The sequence below is a fragment of the Macrotis lagotis genome, chromosome 1 (genome assembly GCF_037893015.1).
Source record: "Macrotis lagotis isolate mMagLag1 chromosome 1, bilby.v1.9.chrom.fasta, whole genome shotgun sequence".
Lineage (NCBI taxonomy): Eukaryota > Metazoa > Chordata > Mammalia > Peramelemorphia > Peramelidae > Macrotis > Macrotis lagotis.
Genome location: NC_133658.1, coordinates 487,424,514 through 487,444,064, shown reverse-complemented (window position 1 = coordinate 487,444,064; position 19,551 = coordinate 487,424,514). Strand labels below are relative to the sequence as shown.

Here is a 19,551-nt window from a genome sequence, read left to right as displayed (position 1 = left end):
AGAGTTGGGAAATGATGGAGTCATAAAATTCTTGTAAAGCCGTTCTAGATATTGGCTATATAATGAGCTAGATTTTCCCCACTAAATAAGTTCATTACTAATCATACAGTGGACTCTTCAGGGAAGAAATGAATAGGAAAGTTAGGGTATTGGGGGGTAGCTTGGCCTAGAGCCTTTGTATCTTCTTTACTTTTAACTGAGGTCCTTCCTGAGCCTTTTATAACTCTAATTAGGCAGTGTTCTAAAATTATCCTCCCTCTTCCATTGAAATTATCTCACAGTTCTGAAATTTCAAGTCAGTTTGAGTAAGTTCATTCTTACTTCCCTATTGCCTTCCTAAAGGTTTTTGCATTTTAAAAGAGTTCCTAATCTGAATGAATCTTATTATTGAATTTCTTGGGTTGTGTACATTTTAGATATTGTGGTCAAGTTGTTTTTTTTATAAGGATAGAGAATTTTTTTTTTTAATTTTTATTGTGGGGGGAGTAGAATTGGAAGGTCTGGATCTGCGGTTTTATTAATATAGGGAACACCTATTGAAGAAATTCTTTAAATTGTGGCAGATCTTCACTTGTCAAACTTTTAGTTACCTGGAGATACTGACAAGTTGTAATTGGACAGCCTGCATATCTTGAAAGCAGCTCTTCAATTTAATTATTCCAAGTCCAAGTACTCTATATTCACTACATTTACTACATTTTTCCTTGTTAGTGATAATAAATAGCAATACTTGGTGTTTCATGTGATTGGGTATGTTTTATAATTTAAAATGTTTTTGTTGAAAAGTTAGATTTGGTTAACTATAACTTCATTTTATTATGTGGTTCATGAAAATAACATGGAATAAAAGTTTCCATTTTTCCCAGAGATAACAAAAACTTTGATAAAACTGTTTTGCTTGAAGATTAAAATTTCTTTTTAAAGATCCTTGACCATGAATATCCAATAGCCTCAAGATATTTTATAATTGGGGGGGCGGCTAGGTGGTGCAGTGGATAAAGCACTGGCTCTGGAGTCAGGAGTACCTGGGTTCAAATCCGGTCTCCAACACTTAATAATGACTTAGCTGTGTGGCCTTGGGCAAGCCACTTAACCCCACTGCCTAGCAAAAACCTTATAAAAAAAAAGATATTTTATAATTAACAAAAATCTGTCCCTTTCCCCATTGAAAAAAAGGGGAAACAAAGAACATACAACATCTCAAGATTACTTTTAAAGAATGAAAACTCAAATATTAATGCCTAGTGTGGCTAAAACATTTGTTATAGATTGTTAGCTAACATGATAATTTAATAATTTATACTTTATAATCAGGAAAAGTCAAAGTATGTTGCAATAGAAAAAGATTACGTCTAGTCTTAATCATTTAACACAGTGATCAGCATCTTGCACATAGTAGGTATGGATTATATTTTTATTGATTGAAATTTAGATAAGGTATTTATGGACAAAATCTGGAAATACTAGAATTTAGGAAGCCCTTTTTCAAAGTTTGAAAGAGAATGCTTTTTTAGAGCAGTTAGGAAATTTAGGAAACTCTAGATGATGCAGTCTAAAAATAGATTCAGAAAAGGTGGTAAATTCATGAATGTTGGCTCAATAATTGGTTATTGAGGGGGAAGCATTGGATCTTTGTAGGTTTATCCCATTTGAGATTGTCTTAGTTGCAGTCATGCCATCCTACAAAAATTTAACTTATTTATAATATGATAGAATACTAGTTGGGTTAGATCATGAGACTAAACAGTATAGCCTTTATTTGTTATTCTTTTGATACTGTGTTCAGTGTGATACAAATTTGGATTCAGTCACTAGCTGTGTGACCCTGGGAAGTCACGTAATCCTGTTTGTATCAGTTTTATCATCTATAAAATGAGCTGGAGAAGGAAATGGCAAACCACTTCAGAATCTTTGCTAAGAAAATCTCAAATACAGTCATGAAGAATTAGATACAACAGAAACAATTGAAATGAATTTATTATATTAGAATCTAATTTCTTGGGTATTTTAAACAACATTCATAAGAGGTACCACTTAGCTGAAATTACCACCTTTACTTCTGTTCTTCTGAAATGATAGGGTCCTAATTTAAAGTTCCCAGTATAAAAGGAGCTGATTTTAGTTGGAGATCCCCAGCTTCTGGGGAACCAAAAGAACTAGCTATTTTATTGTTTTTCTATCCAGCGTTCCTACTTTATTTAGTATTTTAGGGTCAAGGAAAAGAAGTTTAGGGGCAGCTAAGTGGCAGTGGATAGAGCAGCAGCCCTGAAGTCAGGAGTACCTGAATTCAAATCCAGCCTCAGACAATTAATAATTACTTAGCTGTGTGGCCTTGGGCAAGCCGCTTAACCCCATTTGCCTTCAGAAACTTTAAAAAGAAAAAAGACTAAATCTCCTTTCTTTCTAATATTCTTTCCAGTACAATACCCATCATCTTATTCTTCTCACTCCTTGCCTCCCCTGCCAGTCTACCCTTAGGTTAAATGTCTCAAGTATTACAGGCAATCTTATTATGATATAATTGTCATGATCCTTACTGTCCTTCTCTGAATTCTCTTTTTTCTGTTCTAGAGTCCTCTTGATAATGTTGATTCAGGTCTTTCCCTATTTTATATTTTTATGAAGTCTATTTCCTGACCTAAATGCATACTTTTATATTTATCCTTCCTTATATTCAGCATATTGTTCTAGCCTGCTAATATCTTCTCTATTCTTAATGGCTGTCCAGTGTTCACTATCCCGACTATATTTTTGTCATCTTTAAATTTTATAAGCATGCATATAGAGCCTGTATCCAAATCATTGATAAAGTTATTCAACACAAGATCAAGTTATTAAAATAGATTTATTCCATTGGAGTTATTCCAGCAGAGTATCATTTCCAAGCTTGACAGAATTATTGATGACTAAATTTGGCTACTTAACTAGTTGTAAACATTTATTCATTTCTCTCCATTTCCCTCACAAATATAGTATGAGATTTTATTGAAACTTTCATTAAGGGGGCAGCTAGGTGGCATAGTGGATAAAGCACTGGCCCTGGAGTCAGGAGTACCTGGTTTCAAATCCGGTCTCAGACACTTAATAATTACCTAGCTGTGTGGCCTTGGCAAGCCACTTAACCCTGTTTGCCTCTCAAAAACCTAAAAAAAAAAAACTTTCATTAAAATCTAAACTATGTCATGAGCATTTCTTTGATTTATTATCAATTTACTAACCTTATCAAAAAGAAAAAATAAGACATGACTTTTTGATAAAATCATGCTAGCTTTTTATGTTTACTTTTTTCCTTGATGTTTATTAATAATCCCTTTACTAACATTATAGGTTTATGGTTTTCAAACTGTTCTCTTAAGAAGTATAAGATTTGCCCTTTCTTAACCTTATTTGTTAGGCATCCAGGTAGCACAAAGGATAGATTAGACTTTTGAAGTTAGGAAGATAAGAGTTCAATCAATCAGTAAATATGTGCCAGACTAAATGCTGTGGAGTGCAAAAAGATGCAAAATATAGTCTCTTTACCTTTGAGTTCATAGTCTATAACCAAATAATCATATATAAAGGAAGTTATTTGCATGAAAAATGGGAAATAATTAAAAGAGGAAAGGCAGTGAAATTCTGAGGAATTGGGAAAGGCTTACTATAAAGGACGGGATTTCAATTGAGAATTAAAAGAAACCAGGGAGGTCAGAAGTTACATCAAAGAAGGAGTCCGGGGAGGGCATTCTAAGTATGAGGAACAGCCAGAGAAAGTTCAAGTCCTGGGGAGGCTAGGTGGCGCAGTGGATAGAGCGCTGGTTCTGGAGTCAGGAGTGCCAGGTTGAAATCTGTGTGCCCATGGGCAAGCCACTTAGCCCCATTTGTCTTGCAAAAAACCTAAAAAAAAAAAGTTCAAATCCTGACTCAGATATTTACTGTGTAACCCTAGTCATTTTAGCTTTTTCATCCTCAGTTCCCTCATCTATAAAATGGAAATAATAATAGCAACTATTTCATAGAGTTCTAAGGATCAAATGAAATAGTATGTGAAATGTTTTGTAAATCTTTGTAACACTATATAAACACTAGCTATTATTATTAAGCTGTCATTTTAGAAAATGAATGATAGCAGCTCAATGACAGCAACTGCCTGTAGTCACTGATATTTTGGACCAAGTGACTAGCTCATCAATATGCACACTTATTAACTCTTTACTTACTTTGGTTATCAAGTGTCCATTGACCCTGTTTGTTAACTCCTTTTTAATTCTAAAATTAAGTCTTTTTCCTAATGATTGTTTCTCTTATTAGTCTTTATGTTTTCAGATTTTCATTTGATCCTCTCTCATTGATGCCTTTTGTTTTTATATGTGATTTTTGTGTCCCTTTTTGAAGCTGATGGACTATTCTTAATGTGCATGGGTCATTAGCAAAAAAAAAATTCCATTTCATATAATTTTATTTTTTTAAAAGAGAAGGAAAAAAAGAAAACCCACCATATTTGTAACTAATTATTGAAGTTTCTTCTTTCCAATTCTAGGGTGGGTACATGGCTGCAAAGGTTCAGAAATTGGAAGAGCAGTTCCGATCAGATGCTACTTTGCAGAAGGATGGAACATCGTCTACAATCTTTAGTGGAGTTGCTATCTATGTCAATGGCTACACAGGTTGTGTATTTTTTTTTTTAATAACTAACCTCTATTAAAACTAACAATGGTAGCTATGGTAAATTAGATAAAATGGAATATTTAATATTGAATTTCATCTTCAACTTTTTAATTTTATGATAAACACCCAGTTTCATATATATATATATATGTGTATATATTATATTTTACATTAATTTAAGACCAAATTCTTTACCAAAATGCATATTCTCTGGTTTTATTTGCAAATTTAAACTAGAATAAGAAAGAAATTCTGAGAATTTATTATTTTGTCTCTTTGGCAAAAAAATAAAATTAAGGTTTGTAATGAAGTAAATATTATTTTGATTACTTACTGGTTTTTAAGTTAGTCTTTTTTAGTTTTTGCAAGGCAATGGGGGTTAAGAGGCTTGCCCAAGGCCACACAGCTAGGTAATTATTAAGTGTCTGAGGCTGGATTTCAGTTCAGGTACTCCTGACTCCAGGGCCAGTGCTCTATCCACTGTGCCACCTAGCTGCCCCATTATTTACCATTCTTCCACCTTGCCTTGCTCCCCCTTCCTTCAGCAGTGAACAGTCCTAGTGAATGTTGTGCATGTATATTTATGTTTAAAATGTTTACCTATTAGTCATTTTGTGTGTGAGGAATTAGGACTAAGGGAAAAGAAAGAATACCATGGGCTAAGAAGGGAAAACATTAGAGAAATTTTTAGAAAGTGGAAATAGTGTTCCTTTAGATTCTATGGATTTTTGTTTGGGTTTTGTTTTTTTCATCTCAATGTGGATAACATTTTCTGTAAACATCCTGGGGTTGTCCTAGCTTTCTGAACTGAGAGGAGCTGCACCCATCATAGTTGATTAACTCACAATGTTATTGTTAATATGTACAATGTTTTCTTCATTTTGGTTTCTTCATATCAGTTCTTGAAATTCTTTTCATGCTTCTCTAGAGTTCAGTCATTCATGATTTTTTATAGAAAACTTGTTCAGCCCTTCACAAATGATAGGCATTGTCTCAATGTCCTTTTTTTGCCACTAGAACAAGAAATGCTAAAATATTTTAGAATATGTGGAACTTTTCACATTTTTTCTGATTTCTTGTAGATTATAGACTTAGTATTGGTATTGCTAGGTCAAAAGATAAGATCAGTATTATTGCTCTTCTGGTCTTGGGGCATAGTTCCATATAACAATACAGGGTGGTTGGATTAGTTCACAACTCCACCAACAGTGTGTTAATGTCCAAATTCTTCCACAACCTCTCCCAACATTGATCATTTTCCCTTTTTGTCATGTTAGCCAATCTGATAGGTGTGAAGTGGTACTTCATAGTTTTGAGACCTTTATCTGAATCCCTAACTGAAAATTGTTTCCCAGATTTCTGGTTTCCTTCCATTATTCTTGGCAGTTTTACTAGTGCAAAATCTTTTTTAGTTTAATATTGTTAAAATCATCCATTTTGCATTTTATCAATTTACATTTTAGGGTTTCTGTGAATCTTTGAACTTTTTTTTATGAGATAATTGGTGTATATCTTTTTGTCTTTGTGTTACCATCTAGTTTTAATGAATCTGAGAAATTTTCATTTATGAATATTTGAAATACAGTGTCTAGGCTTTAAAAAATCATGTTCTAATACTTCATTGTCTGGTGGAGTCATTGTTTCTATTTGATAATAATCTTGGGTAAAGTCTGCCACTTTGTATTTTATTAAAGCTCCTTATTCTCTTTTGAGTTCTTTTTCTCCAGAACTTTTATTTATCTCTTGCTTCATTTCCTCTAGGTAGTCATATATAGTATTTGTGGAAAATTCATTTTCCCTTAAAATTCCCTATGTGCTCTTTTTTTGAAGATCTTTAAATTTGTACTTATTTTTGATTCTAGAAGTTTTCTTTTATTTTAAGTTGTCACTTTGTCCCTTGACCCAGATAACATCACCTGCTGTATTTTCAAATTGTGGTATATTTTCCCAGGGTCATCTTGGCTCCTGGGCTGACCTCCACTTCTTAGAATTTAAGCCTTTCTGGATATTCTCTTAACCTCTTAGTTTCAGAGAACTGTATCTTCATGGAACTTTCTGTCCTCTCAAGAGAGTTAAGGATGCAGAACTTTTAAACTTGAAGTTTCCCTGTCTGGGTGCTTCTTTCTGACCACTTTGGGAGCTTCTGAGTATCTTGATGGGTTTTACACAAAGTTCCTCTATCTTCATACATAGAGCCTTATAGCCCACACATGTCTCTGGCCCATTTCTGGTTGCAGTGGTTTGGAACTAATTTGTACTCTTGCTGACTTTGCTGGCGTCCCCTTTTCCTATTTCCCTTAGGCTTCTGAATGACCCTTTTGGCATTTCAGGGATAGAAGAAGCATTTACTCTTGGTTCTCATTTTATTTCTTCTTAATTTAACCATTAAGATTTCATTTAAACTCTACAAGTCTAATGAAATCATTGTCTTTTTTTCCCCAAGTCCTCCCTTCTTCCTAACTTCTTTAATGCTGTTCAGGGCACCATTCATTTATCCTCAAAACTTGGGGTTATACTCTGCAGCCCTTTTAAATAAATCAGACACCAAATACTGTTGTGTATAGTTTCTCAGTCATGGTGCTGTTAATATCCCAAACTGCAAAAGACAGAGGCTAAGTGACTTGTCTAAGATTACACAGCTGATATGTGCTTAAGGCCATATTTGAACTCAAGTCTTCTTGGGTTCTAGTCCAGTGCTTTAATACACAATCTAACTGTCCCTTTAAGGAGAATTAATTTGAGTAATAGAGTTTTTATTATTTTTTTGATCTGACCTATGACAATCAGTCATTTGGGTTTTTATTTCAGTCATAATAAATATTTAGTTGTTGTTTCTATTGTAAAACATCCTTTAAAAATAATATTTTCTTGATCTCTCTTGCATTAAGAAAAGCAAATTATTTTGGTGAATAAACCTAGCAATCTGCAACTTTGAGGAACTCATTTTCTCTTTTTTAGTTGAAGTGATTGGATTTTCTAGATATATCATAATGTTATCTGGAAATAATGATCATAGGATCATGAACCTAGAGCTAGAAAGATTATAAACTTATGCACTTCAAATGATTTCAGAGTTGGAGCTTTCAGGGACTTCAGTTATCAATCAATCCACAAAACTGAGACTAGAGAGATTAAGTCATTTGTGCATGGTCTTGCTGATAGCAGAGCTGAGAGATAAATTCAGGTGCTCTAAATCCAAATCAAGCACTCTTTCCATTATACCATGATGCCTTAGAAGCCAGAACAACCACTCATTTTATAAATGAGAAAGTTTGTCTGGTTTATGAAAGGGAAGTATGATGAAAAATAGGTCTTTGCTACATTTTGGAGGCCTTGCATATAAGGCTAAGGGATTTTTTTTAACTTGGTTCATTGGACAGTTGGAAATTACTGAAGTTTTGAGTAGAGGAGATGACATAATATTATGTTTTTGGGGTGTGTGTGTGTGTGTGTGTGTGTGGTATGTATGAAAACTTACAAAGTACTGTCCTTAAAAACTAAGTGAAAGTAATATAAAATGCCGATTTTTACAAATGAGGAAACTGAGTCTGAAAGGTTACATATTTACTTTCATTGAACTGCTAATAAGTTTTGAGCAACTAATGCTTATTTGAGTACTACTAGAATTTCTCATTATCTAAGAATTGATCTATTGAAGTTGGTTAGAAATTCCTTACAAGCAAGTTTGTTAAGGTTCTAATTTTTTGAAATACTATTTTACATCAGTGTGTATGATTTATTCACTTTGAAACTACTATACTAAGAAGAATGAAATGGAATTTCAAGAAAAGTTGCTATGTCTTTAGTGACAGTTCTTTAGTATTCCATGTATCACATGGTAGAAATTACTTCCTTTTGATTGGATATTGCTCATGCATGAAAGTTTGTATAGAAATTCAATACATAGCAATATGCATTGTTATGTTAATTTTACAGATCCTTCTGCTGAGGAATTGAGGAAGCTGATGATGTTACATGGAGGCCAGTACCATGTATATTATTCCAGATCCAAAACAACACATATTATTGCCACAAATCTTACTAATGCCAAAATCAAAGAACTAAAAGGTGAAAAAATCATTCGACCTGAATGGATTGTGGAAAGGTAAACTAAATTCTTCTTATGCAATATGAGTCTTAAACTGTGTGGTTTGGAAAACAACTAATCACATCCAAATATGTGTTGATTACTCTGTTTACAGATTTTAAAACATGGATAATTGAATAGTTTTGTTATAAACTGGAGTTATAATAATAATTATGGGACAATGGTTATCTTACATGTTTCAATAAGAAAACCAACATACATTATTTTAAAGTACATGGATTGTTTGAGTTTGAAATACGGAAGTTTTTTCTTGTATAGACATTTTTGTTTTTTAGGTTTTGCATGGTAAATGGGGTTAAGTGGCTTGCCCAAGACCACACAGCTAGGTAATTATTAATCTGTCCTCAGACACTTAACAATTGCCTAGCTGTGTGACCTTGCCTTAAAATAAAATTTTTAAAAAATGCACTAAGTATTCTAAACCTACTGGAAAGTGGTAGTTGGATGAACACATTTACAATATACATTTCTCCCTTCTTAATCTCTTTGTGTTTTGATAGTTTTAAGATTCTGTTGAATGGATTTATGGGGAGATACAGGAGTGAGGGATATTGTGCCAGGAATGTTAGTTGATGCTAAGTGGAACATGCTAGTGGAACAAGGTTGGCAAGTTAGTTCACATCTTTTGAGTATCAAGTCATAACAACAATAATAATAATAATGATAATAATATAAGGGTGCCTAGGTGGTGCAATGGATAGAGCCCTGGCCCTGGAGTCAGGAGTATCTGAGTCCAAATCTGGCCTCAGACACTTAATAATTACCTAGCTGTGTGGTATTGGGCAAGTCACTTAACCACATTTGCCTTGCAAAAACCTAAAAAAAAAAAAACCCATAATAATATAATTTGTATAATCTGTAAAAGGATTCCTTGTTATGTTGTTTTTTTTCTTTCAAGGAAAAATGTTATTAGAATCGATTAATTCTTTGGCAGTAGGAAATAGGCTTTGGGGTGGTAATTATCACCATAGCAGAATTTTTACTCTTATCTTGCTTTGGTAAAGTTGTCCTAAATCTGGTTGTACTTGTCTGACAAATAACACATAATAAATAACAGAAAAAAATATAGAATTATATTACATTTTAAAGTTTGCCAAACAATTATGATCTCATCTGATCCTCACAATAATTCTGGAAGATGTAGTTGCTATTATTCCTGTTATACAGATGGAGGAAACAGAGGCAAATAGAAGTTTAAATGACTTGCTATGGATCACTCATCTAATAAATGTCTGAGCTAAATTTGGTCTCAGGATTTACTGTTTTCAAACCTAGGTCTGTATTCACTGTGACACCTAGATACCTATAAAGAAATGGCATCAATACAGATTTATTTTGATAGATATTTGCTAAGTAAATAAAACAAGAATTAAATTTTGTCAGGATAGATGACAATAAGACTTTGAGATGTTTATGAATAATAATGTTTAAATAATTTTTTATAAATCAAAATATATCTTATACTAGGAAAACTTTTGTTCTGGTAAATTACCTTTGTAAAGAATATCTTTGTAATTAAGCTCCCTTACCTTTTCAGTAAATTTCAGTTTTATTATGCTGAATTTGCTTAAAAGTAGAGGACTTTCTAAAAACCTAGAGAGAATAAGAATGTAATCTCAGGAGAATTTTCTTTTAAAGAACTATTTGTAAAGATAATTTCTCAGGCTCTTGTCCAAAGATAGAGCATCAAAATTTGTCATCAGGAATGGTAATCAGCATGAATGGTATATTACTATACTGACTTGTAAATATCATACGCTATAATTTTAAACCTTTGCTTTTTGGAGGGGGGGTAAAAAAATGATAGGGTATGTCATGTCTGAGGTCATCTGCTTTGTGGCACATAATAGGGCATTTAAATTGCTTGTTTCATTTTGCATGGCTTTAAAGAAATCAGACCAAGAACTCAGCTGGACAAGATAATTGCTGTTGTGTATTGGTTATTCGGACTGTAGGAAACCTCTTTAGTATCTGATTTATCCAGGAAAATGAACATGTCTTAAAGGAATACTGTACATTTCACTTCAGTTTTGGTCAATTGTGGCATTTAAAATGTAGTTACAGAATGCCTCTTCTGTCCCTTGTTTTATCAGTACATCATGAAAGGGTAGACTGTAGTGTAAATTTTTGGTTATCTTCAAATTTGAAATGGGTCAGAAATTTAAAAAACAAAAGCACAAACCCTATTATGGAACTTCAGTATATTTTTATTACTGACTTAAAAATTTATTTTTATCTCTTTAGAATGGATTTAGTTGTTGAAATATAGAAACTATTAGAAGGCAATTTCATTGATAAAAGAGTCTTAGTATTTGGGAGAGATTATTGAGTATATTTAATAGTGATAGCTAATATTAAACACTTTAGTGTTTAGTTGAGAGTTAAAAAATTTACATAAAATGTGTTAAATTATTTTCCCTGTGACTTTAAATTTTTAAGTAGCATGATCCTATTAGGTTGTAATCGCCTTAAAGAGTGACTGTTGTCTTTTAAAAATAGTTTTGATTTTGACATTACCTATTACAGTGCATTGTATTTAAGGACATAATACATTCACTGAGTGAATAAAATAATATCTCACAAAATGTTCCTAATAGGCAAAAACAATACAGACATGTCACTGCTGTCCTTATGGGTTGTATTTTATTTTTGTTTTCTATCTTTATTTCTAATTTTCTTGTTTTAGCAGACAGTGAAAACTTGTAAGGGAAGTTAGTTTATTGAAATTTGAAAAAAAAAGCAAGGTACCTTTTCTGGGAACACTTCATGATGTGGTATTTGAGGAATAGGAAATATTTGTTTTCTTTTACAATGACTTTATTCTCTTTTTCAAACATAGTACTGAAACTATAATAATTGAAATCCTTTAAGTCACTGGCATAGTTCTTACTCAAAATTTTTTCCACCTCCACTTAGTAAATTAAATTCTCTTTTCAAACCTTTATACTTTTGAAGTAAAATAAGTTGTATTTTTGTATGTGTTGCACATCACCTCCTACAGTGTAATGGGTAAGACTTTACAATGTCTAAGATTCAGAAAAAATAGAAGTGTGGCATAATAAAAGTGAATGAAGATAAAATGCCTCTAAGATTTAATGAAATCCATTTTTTTCCCAAGCATCTGACTGTAACTTTTTCCTTTTTTTTTTATTTCAGCATTAAAGCTGGTCGTCTCCTGTCATACATTCCATATCAACTCTATACCAAGCAGTCCAGTGTTCAGAAAAGTCTCAACTTTAATCCCATATGCAAACCTGAGGATCCCATGCCAGGTCCAAGCAATATAGCGATAGAGCTCAACAACAGGGTGTAAGTGTTTCTAGGTGGCAGTACTGACAAAATTGGTGGTCAGCCAACAGTTGTTATCTGGGTTTTTTTTTTTATGCTGTTGTTGTTTTTAGGTTTTTGCAAGGCTAAGGTTAAGTGGCTTGCCCAAGGCCACACAGCTACGTAATTATTAAGTGTCTGACCGGATTTGAACCCAGGTACTCCTGAATCCAGGGCCAGTGCTTTATCTACTGTGCCACCTAGCTGCCCTTGTTATCTGATTTTGCTTCCTAGTGTGCAGTAGAGGTATGGTGCTGTCTAAAAGTAATCAAATGAAAACATATGGAACTTGGATATTTTATGAGTGGTAACAGTTTTAATGTATCATGATGAACGAGTCATATGAAATATGGCATAACCAATTTTTTGTTTACATTTCACTTTGATAGAATACAAATCAAGATGATAATGAAAGCTTTCTTAAGTCAGTTTTGAAAGGTTAAATTTTAATTTTAATTATTATATAGATTTAAGTTCTGCATGGAAATTTAGTTAGTGCTCTCTAAAGAAAAATGGGTATTCATGATTTTTTTAAAGTAGACATTGTTGGTCTTGGTCTCTTGGTTTAACTTACAATTGTAATAATCTTGGATAAATTGGTTATTACATTTAATTGGTTTGAAGCTTCAACTTGTATTCAGGCTAATTATTATCATCCTCTTTCACATGTATTAGTTTAAATTGCTTTCTTTGGGAGATTGGTTATATTTTCCTGTAGACCTGGACCCTAATTAAACATAGAAAGTCTAATAACATTTCACCTTTTGTAATTTTTTTTTGTTGTTACAATTTGTTCTTTGATTTTGTGACTTCTTCATGTTAATAGAATTCATATGTTTTGTTAGTTTGCTCATGATTTAAAAAGCATTTATAGGCTATCAAAGTGCATTTTCCAATTTTTAGTTTAATGACTTTAGGCTAGTCATTTAACCCTTTTAGTTCTCTACTTTTTGTTTGTTTGTTTTTGCAAGACAATGGGTTTAAGTGGCTTGCCCAAAGTCACACAGCTAGGTTATTATTAAGTACCTGAGGCAGGATTTGAACTCAGGTACTCCTGACTCCAGGGCCAGTGCTCTATCCACTGTGCCACCTAGCCACCTAGCCGCCCCAAAATCAAAAAAGAACTTCATGTTTCCATCTGTAATGCAACTAGGTTACATTCTGTTGGCATTTAAAGCTCTTTACAGTCTGGTAAACCTATTTTTCTAGTCTTTCTATACCTCCCTCCCCTTCATACATTCTACTTTATAGGCAAATTAGTCCACTTGCTGTTTTAGGGTGGATGACTGCATTTCCTTTTGCATGTTTAGAATGAATGTTTTTCCTCCTTACCTATTGCTCCATAAAGTCTCCAGCTTTTTCCTACTGGCTTTTATTAGAATAAATTTCCTTGAAAGCTATGTTAATGACTTAAAATATCTTTCATTACTTGCTGCTTAATGCTTGTAAAAATTTTTTTCAATTTATCAGAAGGAATAAAATAACTTGTTTAAAAAATAGTTTCATACTTATATTATCCCTTAAGGTTTACAAAGTGCTTTTCTCAGTACAAACTGAGTTTAGTCATGCTATCATTTATTATCCTCATTTTACAGGTAGGGAAACAGGCTTAGAGAAGCCAAGTGACTTGTCCAGGGTTACTTACTCCATGACTAGTGCTCAAGAAGATAAAAGTGGTTTGTATCAATTAAAAAAAAAGTATGAAATCCTTTTTGGATAATCTTCATATTAAATGGTATTTTCTTATTTCCGTTTTAGAAATCAGATAATCAAGAAGTATGAAACAGAAAATGAGATCAAAGTCAATGGAATGAACAATTGGAATGAAGAAGATACAAGTGATTTTACGCTTATGGAGCTGGAGCAGATTTTTCCTGGAAAGAAACAAAATGGAATTCAACCTCATCGAGACAACACTGCTGTTCTCAATGGACATACTCTCAGCTCTAATGGTGCCTTAAAGACTAAGGATTGCTTGGTGCCCTCGGGCAACAGTGTTGCAGACAGACTTTCTCCAGGCCCTTTGTCTGAGGAGAAGACTGAAAAAGGCAACATTGATTTTAGAGACTGCAGTATGCAGCAGTTGCATCAAAGCAACAGAAACATAGACATTTTGTGGAATCCACACAGGACTTTGAGTAATTCATTCTCATCGTCATCTTTGCACAGTCATACTAAAATAAATGGTGCTCACCACTCCACTGTTCAGGGGCCTTCAAGCACAAAAAGCACTTCTTCAGTACCTGCTGTTAGCAAGACAGCTTCCTCAACACTGTCCAAACCTTCAGACTGCAATTTTATTTCAGACTTTTATTCCCATTCAAGACTACATCACATATCAATGTGGAAGTGTGAATTGACTGAGTTTGTTAACACCCTACAGAGGCAAAGTAGTGGTGTCTTTCCAGGAAGGGAAAAATTAAAAAAAATGAAAGCAAGCAGGTCTGCTCTTATAATAACTGATTCAGGTAGATACTTGTTGAAGACATTTTTTTTTCCTTAAAGGATAATGTTTGATAATTTGTTCTCATTGAAGCTGTAATGTCATGCCTGATTAAGGGTACATGTGTGGGATCATCAAGCTACACAATTCATCATAGAAATAAAAATATAAAAAGTCTTGTCAATTATTAAAATAGGCTTTTAAGTTTTAATGTAAATTAAAACAAAAATACAAAAGTTCCCTGGTAATTTTAACATATCTAAGTGGTTGCATTCTGAGAAGTTCCTTCATGTATAAATTTGTTGAATGAGTTTTAGGTTCCTGTCTACATAAAATGGCATGTGTACTCCAAGTTGTGTGAGAGTGAAATTGATTCTGTATGAAAATTTTAAATTCCTGCATTTGAGTTAGAATCTGAATAAATTTATAAAATTAGAAAATTAATTTAGTTTGAAAAATAGTTTTTTTTAAACAGTACTTAGTCTGAATGAACTTTTTGTTCTCATTTTACTTTTTTCTTATTACTTGTATCCCATAGAAAGGTAACAAGATAAATAGGCACAAGGTTTTGGAAAAATTCGTCCTCTAACATGTCACTATTTGCTTTTAGTCAACTGAGTTGCTTTTAATTTTTTCTAAATAATTTTCCTGTACTTTTTTCTCCATTACTGTACTTAAATCACATGCTTTTATTAATTGTGAAATATATCAGAAAAATAGAATCTCACTCTGCCTTGTCTTTTTAAATTGTCACTTAAATTTGAAAGGTTATGGGAGATATAATTTCTGTGATGGAAAAAAACACAGGAAGTTGGTAATTTTTTATTTTGTATGGATAGTTTTATTGGGTTGCCATGGTTAAAAAAATTCGTTATCCTGTGGCCATCCTGCTGATGATAAGCTTCTTATATTTAGTAAGGCTGATTGCGCTTTTGTAGTCTCTTATATGTGGAGGCTTTTTAGCTTGGTAAAATCTGTGTTTTACCCTCTCTCTTCCTGCAACTTCCCACAAATTGTCAGATAATCTAAGTTCACCTCCATGCCTTGATGAAGTGTCTGAGTAGAACCTAATAATGTTTATGCTTCATATTTGGCAAATATTTGTTGATTTATTGAATCTCAATCTTTTTCTAAAACAAAATAGTGACCTATTATGGAGTTTTTACTACTGTAAATTTTAAGTTTTCTCTTTTTCTAGATAGTTACATTCAATGAGCTATAAAAGGCACGACCTTTGAAATAGTACTATGAGAAAGAATTTTAAACAAGTTTATGGTTGATATTTTAAAATTTTTGTTTTGCTGGGCAGCTAGGTGGCGTATTGGTAGAGTACTGGTCTTGGAGTCAGGAGTACTTGAGTTCAAATCCAGACTCAGACACTTAATTATTACCTAGCTGTGTGGCCTTGGGCAAACCACTTAACCCCATTGCCTAGCAAAAACCTATAAAAACAAAAAACAAAAATAAATTTTGTTTTGCTTTCAGTAATTCAGACTGTTTGAAGAAACTAAATAGGTTTCCTTATTCCTAGAAATCCACTTGAGGTTTTAGTTGTGTTTTTTCCTGGTTCAATTGTTTTTACCTTGTATTTCCATTGAGAAAGGGTATCAATTAAAACTACAACTAGAACAATTAGCTCTGACAAACTTGAAGGTTAAATGGAGTCGAGATAGGTGGAAGGAACTAAAGACCACCCCCATTTTGATAGTTTTGCTTATTTTAGGACTGTATATCATGAGGGGAAAATATATTCCCTATAGAATTTCTACACACATTTTAAAGAAATATATTCAAATCATGTTAAAGATACATTTGTACTGTTATTAAAGTGTCTTATCCTCATAACCCAAACATGGAAACATATCCTTATGAATAGTTTAAAAATTTTCAAAATAAATGTTTTGTTTTTCTAAGTTTCATTAATAGGTGATAGTTTTTTTAAATAAGATTTCATAATATAAATTAAGGAAAAACAAGAATTTGAAATAAAGATTTACCAAAAAAAAATTTTTTCTCATGATGGCATCTAGTGATTTCATTGCCATAAGGAATTCTTGATTGAGTAAAATCTCTACAGAGGTAGGTCTTTGACACCTTCTCTGAAACTTAAGCTCTCAGAGAATTGCCTTGAATGCTAAAGGTTTAGGGACTTCCCCAGGGTCTGATAACCAGGATAGGTCATGAGGTCTTGAAGTTGGCCCTACTTTCCTCTGGCACTGACTGTATTTCTGCTGGCTCTTTATTTTGGATGAATAAAAAGTTTAAATGAGACTTCAGTTTTTGAGACCATAAAATTTTTCTCTTTTTCTTGTTGGATCTCATTGAATTTTTATATTAGACCTTTTATTTAATAGATTTTTTTTGAAACTACAAGATTTGATTTCAACTTTTTTTCTTTAATTATAGGCAATATGTCTGTATTGAATCCATCCAGACATCAGAGCTGTATCATGCATGTTGATATGGATTGCTTCTTTGTGTCAGTGGGTATCCGAAATAGACCAGATCTTAAAGGTAAGTATTCTTGGTTCACTCATTATTAAAAATGTTTAGCCACTTAACCCCATTGCCTTGAAAAAAAACTAAAAAAAGTTTAAACAATAAGATAATAAGTTTTCAAAATTTTCTCTGATTCTACCAATATTTTAGCTCCTAATTTTAGATTTCTTTGTATTCCTTTCTCAAGAAAGGTATGCCAATGGGGCGGCTAGGTGGCGCAGTGGATAAAGCACCGGCCCTGGAGTCAGAAGGACCTGGGTTCAAATCTGGTCTCAGACATTTAATAATTACCTAGCTGTGTGGCCTTGGGCAAGCCACTTAACCCTGTTTGCCTTGCAAAAACCTAAAAAAAGAAAGGAAGGAAGGAAGGTATGCCATGTAGTAGAATGTTGATTATATACCAAATTAGAGAAAAGGAGATGATGGAAATGTGTGGATTTTACTTATCAGATTTCCTAGCCAGGGTTAAAGGTAGAATAAGACTTGTTTCTAGACTTGTACTTGTTTGATATTATTACATTAGAGAATTTATAGGAAGAGATTTCACCGTAAGGAAAATGCAGCCTTGTATTCAAGAGATGTCCCATATTGAATTAATATACCACTGAAACCTAGAAAATATGTTCTACTTATGGGTGGTCTAATTATGCTCTCAGTAGTCTAATCTTCATAGAATTTTGTAGTAGCCAAGTTTGTACCCCTTATTTTACAAGATTTGACTTTAGTATATTTTGAACTCTAGATTTTCTTTTTTGAAAAAAGTAACAAAAATAACAAATATTTCTGCCCTCTTTCTTCCCTTACCCCCATCAAAAAAAACCCAAAACTTTTTATAACATGCATGTGTAGTTAAGAAAAACAAATATATATATTGACCATGTCCAAAAATGTGTCTCAGCATGCATATTTAGTCCATTACCTCTCTTCTCCTATGGCATCTGGTTTTTAAGATTTTTCAAGGCAGTGGGGTTAAGTGGCTTGCCCAAGGCCACACAGCTAGGTAATTATTAAGTGTCTGAGGTCAGATTTGAACTCAGGTACTCATGACTCCAAGGCCGGTGCTCTATCCACTGTGCCACCTAGCCGCCCCAAGAAAGCAGATTCTTGATGAATAATTGGGTGGGCATTTAGGAAATGAGGAAATGGATAAGTGACAGTATGAGAGGAAAGAACAGAAAAAGACAGAGACCAATAAGTGGCTTCTTTTAAGGTAGACCTGCCCATGAAGATGAAGACAGTGTAGCTGGCCCCCAATTCATCTGGCTAGCACCTTTGGGACTCTGATTTACAATTAAGTGAGCAGTCTTCCCAGAGTCTCCTGTTTACTCAGCAATTGCTCTTCTAGGTGTGCCAGACATGAGGATCATGGATGCCATGCTTGTCTGCCTGTTTATTCAGGAACTCAAATACATATTTGATTGCAAAGCACAGGGCAGATTCCCCTGTGGGTAGTGCTGAAGATGGTTTCAAAGAGACCATTACAAATTTCTGCAAAGTGCTCTGTTGGGTTGGGGGTAGGAAAAAGGGAAGAGAGAAGAAACATGTCAGCTTGACTAGATCCAAGTATGTCTGAAGATCAAGCAAGAAAGCTGAGTAGATAGATAGATGGAGGGAGCAGGCATAGTAGTATAAATCTTAACAGTATTGGGGGCAATATTGGATAGACATGTGAAGGATGGCTTGGACCCCAGTTTGATGTTTCTTTTCACCTATCCCTTTGGAGGATTCAGGATGCCTTATCCCTGGAGTTTGTCTTCACAGGCTCATCTGTCTTTTCAGGTTTTTCTGAAACCAATCCCTTCATTAGTGAAGTATTATATCGAATTCATAATATGATTAGATTTTTTTTTTCTTTTTGGAAGTTTAGATGTCTCAATTTCAACTATGAGCCTTAGAACAGTTGGGAACAATTAATCTTTAGGGTTTTTGTTCAAATCATACAATGTGAATTGCTGGGTCTAGATATTTTGTGTTTCCCAACAGTTGCTGCTCTAAAGTAGCTACTACATGTATTGGTCTCATACATCATGGGTAGTACCCATTTTAATGCTGTAGAGGAAATCTGAAATGTTAAAGAGCTGAAGTTGAGTGGTTTTGGTGAGGTTTTTCATATAAAATATTTAGTGAATGTTCCACCCTATTATTTAAGAATATTGTGATTATCTTTCTGTTTAGCACTTAAAAGAAAAAATGGTACATAAAAATAATTTTATTACTATAGTAAAACTTAATCATTTCTATATTTTGGTATATGGGGGAATCAAAGCATGATCCCTATGCATATAGTGATTTATGCCATACACTCTTGTGCATAAAATAGAGGGCCTCTGTCACATGTTATCCCTTTCTTGTGATTCATTCCTTGCCTCATATTAGGCTCTGTTGCATATGGAATTTTAATTTCTAATAGAATTCTTGTTAAATCCTGGTTTTGCCAGTGACTTGCTGTTTTCTCCTTATTCTAGAATTCCAGCTCATTGGCAGTATAACATAACCCAGTATCTAGCACACAGTAGTCACTTAATAA

At 33.4% G+C, this 19,551-nt stretch overlaps 1 protein-coding gene across 2 annotated transcripts in view; it reads left to right on the top strand.

Moving 5' to 3' along the window:
• REV1 (REV1 DNA directed polymerase) overlaps positions 1-19,551 on the top strand; it is a 102,995-nt gene that overhangs the window by 44,471 nt on the left and 38,973 nt on the right. For both annotated transcript variants that reach the window (XM_074213778.1, XM_074213777.1), the window contains exons 3-7: positions 4,520-4,646; positions 8,584-8,752; positions 11,912-12,064; positions 13,841-14,550; positions 16,932-17,039. In XM_074213778.1, coding sequence (XP_074069879.1) covers positions 4,520-4,646; positions 8,584-8,752; positions 11,912-12,064; positions 13,841-14,550; positions 16,932-17,039 — 1,267 coding nt within the window. The remainder of the gene's footprint in view (positions 1-4,519; positions 4,647-8,583; positions 8,753-11,911; positions 12,065-13,840; positions 14,551-16,931; positions 17,040-19,551) is intronic.